This window comes from Olea europaea, chromosome 14 (assembly GCF_002742605.1).
Source record: "Olea europaea var. sylvestris chromosome 14, O_europaea_v1, whole genome shotgun sequence".
Classification (NCBI taxonomy): domain Eukaryota; kingdom Viridiplantae; phylum Streptophyta; class Magnoliopsida; order Lamiales; family Oleaceae; genus Olea; species Olea europaea.
The window spans coordinates 4,623,004-4,629,764 of NC_036250.1; the positions used below are offsets into that span (position 1 = coordinate 4,623,004).

At 37.8% G+C, this 6,761-nt stretch overlaps 1 protein-coding gene across 1 annotated transcript; it reads left to right on the forward strand.

Moving 5' to 3' along the window:
- Positions 1-6,732, forward strand: LOC111408861 (protein IQ-DOMAIN 32-like). The gene is made up of 6 exons (XM_023038671.1): positions 1-308; positions 2,431-2,760; positions 2,848-3,075; positions 3,667-3,750; positions 3,866-5,522; positions 6,473-6,732. Exons 1-6 carry the CDS (start codon positions 225-227, stop codon positions 6,490-6,492), a joined length of 2,403 nt encoding a protein of 800 aa, XP_022894439.1. The 5' UTR covers positions 1-224; the 3' UTR covers positions 6,493-6,732.
- The last annotated feature ends 29 nt before the right edge of the window (positions 6,733-6,761 follow it).

Consider the following 6,761-nt stretch of genomic DNA (forward strand, 5'->3'; position numbering starts at 1 on the left):
ACCTGTTCTTCGACTGCTGCATTAGCGGAATCGAAAAGCAAACGTGAACTATATTTAAGGCAGGCATTGAATTCCGACTTCCAAAAGTGCCCCCTTTTGTCTGCTACAATTTCCGGCACAATTCAAAAAAGGGCCTAGTGAGTAGTGGTTAGTCGAAACAAAAAATACACTCTTTTAGTCAGAGAGAGCGAGAGGGAGGGAGGCAGGGAGAGGGAAAACGAAGAATGGGAAAATCGACCATATCATGCTTCAAGATCGTCACCTGTGGCAGTGATTCCGTCGACAATGACGATCTCCAAAATCCCCAAGTATACATCTATGCTTATACATTTTTATTCATTTTCTTTTTCAAATTTAACTTTGTGTTTATTCTATGGTTGAGAGTTTACATTTTGGACTCGAATTCATGCCGTTATTTTCTGCTCCTTTTTTTTTTTATTTAAATGTAGAGTTTTGCTCTCTTTTAATGTTATATGTTTTTAGCTTTGGTTTTGAACTTATTTAACTTGATTTATTTGTTGTTCTGATTTGTTAGCTCGTTTTGCACTATTTCTCGCTTCTCTATATTTGGAATCTCCTCTGCGGGTTTCACTGGTTTCTTTCTTCAGTGTTGTGATGATGATTCATAAGTGTGAATGACATTGTACAAGGCAACGTAGTTGACTTAATCAATTGGAATGAGGATGAGGGTAGAAGAAAAGCAAATGATTTTGCTGCGTATTCACTGTCATTTCTGGTGCACTAACCTTACAAAGTACTAGTTCCACATTGGAAAATGGAAATCAGGCTGCTGAGTCTAAGCTTTAGAAGATTCTGGTGTTTTCTCCATGGAATTGCTCTTATACAGAAAGAAATGCATCTCATAAATCGCAATTTTTACTGCAACTAATTGTTTTAATTTTGGATTTTCCTTATGTAATGGGACCAACTGCAACTTGGGACGGTTTAACCTATTATTGTGTTTCCTGTTTTAGGTTTATGTGCTTCCATATTTAGCATACGTTTAATTTATTTCATGGTCCTTTAGGACTTTGCATTTGTCATCGTTTCTATTACTGCTGTTGCGAAAAGATTCTTGACTATTGGATATGGCACCTCGTGGAAGTCTCTATAAGAAGTGCTTATTTTGGTTGCATGGTAATTCCAAATCTTCAAAGTTGGTAGATTGGGCAGTTAAGAATATAAAGGTTTAACGAGAAGGTTGGTATACAAAGTGTTCATATTTACAAGATACTTTTTCTGGTTAGAATTAAATTCGTAGAAGTCTATTTCATCAAGCACATATATTGTCACAAATAATCTTATTGAAGTTAAAGAAAAAAATGGTGTATGGGAACTGGAGTATTGGTAAAACACGACAATCATGTGAAATGAGGGCAACTCTTGAATCATACCACAACTTTTATTTGTGGGAAAAGGTAAAAACTACCTAAATCACTCTAGATTTGAGTACAAAAATGCTCAAAGTTATTCTTAATTTTCCTTCCTATACTTTCTTTGACTATGTAAAATTCCCCAATCATGGAACTAGAAAGTAGTTAAGAGAGTAGGTATTTATATGAAATTTGGAACATGCATAAATTTCCAAATAGAGGACCAATATTGAATACTGGACTTAAATTGATTATGAAAGTCTTATGAATTACTAGAGCAACTTATATAATTTTAATATAAAGAGCAAGAGCTGTATATTTAAATGAATTATGCAACAACTTTATAATTTTGAAACTTTTATGTATGATTGTATCAGTCAAGTGCAGGGTTTAAACTGCTCAAGTACAGTCGTTAAAAACTTGATATTTAAGTGCAGATGTCAACAACGGTAACATTAGTATTCTGTGGTTGGTGTGTCATATTTGTGCATTAACTTCGAATACGCAGCGCACCTAATACGACACTATTTCTGGTGTTTCACCTGTGGTCAGATAGTGCCCTTTTTCTCCTTGATTGCCAGTATCTGCATGTTGTCATCCCCTGTACCATCCATCAGACTAAGACCATATTTTCATACCGCATCTTCAAGTGAATGTATCATGTAGTTGTGCAATTTTAGGGTGACGAAGTTTTAAATTTTCGGTTAGTTATCATTTTATGCTCCATTTTGTTTGCAGTAAGTACTTATTGTTTATGCAATGTGGTTACTGTGCAGTTAATGTTTATGCACTACGTGCCCAATTTTTTATTCCTGTGTAGAACATCACTAAAGCTTTTTTTCTTCGAAGGTACGAAATCTAATGATGCTTCTCAGTGATCTAATTCTCAATCCATTTATGCATTTGTGCTGGTATTAACTTCTATATCTGGATCTAATCATACAAGTATAAATTTTGAAGGCTTCGTCAGAAAATTGCAAAGCTGTCAATTTATAATAATCATTAGATTTTGGAAGAAATTATCAGATTCATTAATGTCAATCAATTGTATTTGCAGAGCAAGGGTTTCAGTGACAGGCGTGGTTGGAGTTTTCGGAAGAGATCTGCTAGACATCGAGTTTTAAGCAACACCATCATCTCTGAAGTAGCTTCTTCTGCAAACAAGGAGAGCCCAGAACCTACCACTGTCAACTTCCAAGTGGAACCAAACTCAAATATTCCCGAAAGGACCTCCGCTGTTCAATGCACAGATGAGAAAACTGAGTCAACTCAAGTGAGCCCAAAATTGTTGGAAATCATAGGTACCAGAGAGGATGACACTGGAGCTGATGCTATCCCAGATGAGTCTGTTGTTATTGTAATCCAGACTGCCATTAGGAGATTTCTGGTATGCATTTTTACCATATTATTTTTCAAATGTTCTGAATTACATCAGCCGCTGGTTGTATAGATTATTCTTGTTAAAACTTACTAGGCTGAAAGAGCGCTGTTGAAGCATAAGAATATAATCAAGTTGCAAGCTGCTGTACGAGGGCATATAGTTCGACGGTATGCTGTGGGAACTCTTAGGTGTGTTCAAGCCATAGTGAAAATGCAAGATCTTGTTCGAGCCCGTCATGCTCGCTCACTAGTAGAAGGGTCAGGTGCTTTAGAGAAGCAGAGTGAGAACTGTGGAGATGCTAATCATGATCCAACACTCTTGGTAATGACATTCCACTCAATTAGCTAGTTAATTTCCTATATACTTCCCCTCTGCCCAGTCCACTCTTTGATTGTAGGGTTTTGTATTTGCCTCAATGCCTGTCATAAATACGTGGAGTTTTAAGCATTCTTCCTGTCAATGCTAAAAGATTTGCCGTATCATTGGTTAATTTTACGTGGATTTGGAGAGCTCTTATTTTTAATAGGATATATTGTTTCTGCTCGATGCTTATAAACAAGGTAGCAGTGCTTGAGTTGATGTGAGCTGTTCTTGAAAAACCCACCCAGAACGATTTCGAGTCATGGGTTTACTGCTTCTAACTTTTCTCTGTCGTTAGGTTTTTCAGAGGGATAGTGAAATTTTGGAATTTTGAAGCACTGAGGATTTTTTCTTGAAGGCTGAAGCTCGTCCTCATTCTCCATTTCCTGCAAAAAGTGAACATCATATTGCTTAGGAATTTGGGTTTTGATTAATCTTGATATCAAGAATGGCCAAACTATGTCATTTTTCTCGCTTTCCCTGGCATCTTTTTTAGTGGGTATCAACTGCGTTCTTGATGTTGATTATTTAATTTATTTTATTTTTTCCCAGAGGAGAAAAGAGGAAGCCAAACCACATATCACGTATGCATACGTTTCTATTGAGAAGCTACTTAGCAATAGATTTGCTCAGCAGGTAAATTGAACAAAATGCTTATTTTATGTGGTCTGAACTTGCATTGCATTTCATAAACATAGAATTGGTATATCATTTTTCCAAAACTTGATTTGAATCCTGGTTTTAATATAAGCTTCTGGAATCAACGCCAAGGACCAAACCTACCGAAATCAAGTGTGATCCTTCAAAGTCTGATTCAGCCTGGAAATGGTTGGAAAGGTGGACGTCAATTTCATCAATTAGCAATGAAGAGCTACAGGAACCAGAAGTTTCTGTAGAGAAGTATGAGAAGGAAAACTTTACGCATTCTGACAGCAAAGAGGAAACCTTAACTAGATCTGAATGGGATTCTGAGTCAAATAACTTTAAGAATGATGTAGGAGCATCATCCAAGGCACTGGAAAACGAGCTGATTACTTATGATGCAGACAACTTAGATCACCAAGAGTGCAGATCAACCTCACCATCGCCGAGTCATAAGTTGGAACCACCTCAGACCCAGAACATTGATGAATCAAATTCAAAACGCAGTATTTCAGAATTTTTTGGTGCTCAGATGGAAGAATCAGATCTGACGCCGAAGGTGGAACTCAAATCTGTTCCGGATAAGGGGGAAACAGAAATTGAACAAGTTACTCCTCGTGCAGAAAAATTCTACCCTGAGCAACCTGAAACTGATGCAAAGAGATTTTCGTTTGGTTCAAGGAAGGCAAGTAATCCTGCTTTTATTGCGGCCCAGTCAAAATTTGAAGAATTGAGTTCAGCTGCCAATTCTGCAAAATTGACTGGTTCATCTTATCAGGACCCTGGAGTTGAATTCTATGCTGACAAGACTTCTTCCATGGTTGATCAACCATTTGGATCTAGGGAGGTTGGCTTGGCTGAGAATTCTGTTCCCCATGTTTCAATGGTTCAAATTGGTGGGTCTGAATGTGGAACTGAACTTTCCATATCTTCAACCCTTGATTCACCACCTAGGTCAGAGGTTGAACCAGTTGAATCTGAACAAGGACGGAAAATTTCAAACAGGACTGCCAATCCTAACAGCAATGAGAACCTAGGAGTGGAAACTAATGACGAGCCTAGCATCCCAGGAACTGATCTATCATATGCCAATTCAGATCGGTTGGAAAGATATGACAGTGTTAACTCTGTCAATGATCGATGTGTTAATTCTGTGGTTTCTGTAGATTCACCACATGTAGAGAAGAAGCCAGATATGGATCCAAGCAATGTGCAGCTGGAGCTGGGATCCCAATCAAGCCATCAAGTGTCCAAGTCATCACCTGAAGCATCTCCAAGAAGCCATGTAACTGTCCCTGAATCTCAATCAACCCCTTCTAGCCTAGTGTTGAATCCCAAGAAAATCAGAGGTGAAAGAAGTGAATCCAGTCGGAAAAGTAGGTCTTCTGATAAAAGGTCTCCTTCAAATCCTAATCAAGGTTCTGGTGCAAGAAGTAGCTTGGAAAAGATACCTAAAGAACATAAAACTGGAAAGAGAAGAAACTCCTCTGGTTCAGCAAAACTTGATCTTTTGGATCAGGAACCAAGAGACAGTAGTAGTAGCAACTCTCTCCCAAGTTACATGCAAGCGACTGAATCAGCACGAGCCAAAGCTATTGCAAATAGCTCTCCAAGATCAAGTCCAGATGTGCAAGACAAGGATAACTTCATGAAAAAGAGACATTCCCTACCTGGTGCAAATGGAAGACATGGATCGCCTCGTATCCAGCGGTCTCTGTCTCAGGCACAGCAGAATGCAAAGGGAAATGAAACTCAATCACCTCAAGGTATATCTAAATTTCTATGTTTTCTTAATTTATTTCCTTACAATAAACCAAGTGTCCTCAAGCTTGAAGTTGTCTTTTTATGCTACACTAGTTGAGTTCTAAATGCTTGAACGGATCTGCCATTTCAGTAACTAATATTGTGCTAGCTACCCTGTTAAATTCTTGCAGGAAAGATACTATCTATAGCATGACTGATATTGATCCCTATATCCTGCAAAACACATGTATTTATAATGGAAACATGTTATTTCTCTTGTATTCTTGTAATACTTTGACATCCCCTCTGAACTATCACCACGTTTCAGTATTCTGGTGTGTATGTTTATTCATCACATTTAAAAACTAAACTTTGAAAGGAGATCAGTGACCTTCTGTCAGCATACAGTGGGAAAACATTTCAGTATTAAGGTCATGTGAGACGTGCATTCTTTGAGGGAAAGCTGGTAATCCATCAGCCAATATCTACCCCCATGCATCACTCATCCTTTGCCACAGCCACTCACTTCTTAGATACATCATGAGCCTTTAACTCAGACCCTTCCCTTTTGCTATTCCACTTTCCATCGCATAAATGTAATGGATGGCAGGAAGACCATATTGTTATTTGTGTCTAGTGCTTGATGAGTTGAGGGTTCTCCAAATGTATCATTTGCGAAACGTATAATATTGCATTGCATGATAGTGTAGCGCTTATATATGGAAGATTCGGGGTGGTTTTCTTCGTATGCAATTAAACACATGATAGGACATCATTAACTGTAAGAAGGTGTAAGCATGCCCACTGTAGCAGTTGTAAAAATGCAGGTTGGATGCAAATGCCCACTGTAGCAGTTCTAAATATTTGATCTTTTTTTATTGTTTTTGGCACACAAAATTAGAAATGTGTGTTCTATCAAAGCAATTGTTGACATCATTGCACTTGCTTATTCCATGTATCCTCCTTGTTTCAGATCGGAAGTGGCGAAGGTGAATGTAATCACATGGTGCCAGGCAAATAATATTTGACAAGTTCTAAGATGGCCATTTTGTGCTGACTGCCTCGAGTTGATTTCCTTGCTTTTGCAAAGCAATGCTTTGAAGTTGTATTTTTCTATTGGATAGAGTGGGGTTTTGCATAAAATCACCAAATTGCTGTTTTTCTTTTTGCTTATTTGTGTCTCTTAAATCATTATCCTTCTGAAAGTAAACGTGTTTTGCCTATAGAGTTTGATTCGTGTGTTGTTAACAATGTTTTGGCCA

Coding starts and splice junctions, on each gene's coding strand:
- LOC111408861 (XM_023038671.1), top strand. CDS start 225: ATGGGAAAATCGACCATATCATGCTTCAAGATCGTCACCTGTGGCAGT. Junction 309..2,430: donor ACGATCTCCAAAATCCCCAA/GTATACATCTAT, acceptor TTGTATTTGCAG/AGCAAGGGTTTCAGTGACAG. Junction 5,523..6,472: donor TGAAACTCAATCACCTCAAG/GTATATCTAAAT, acceptor TCCTTGTTTCAG/ATCGGAAGTGGCGAAGGTGA.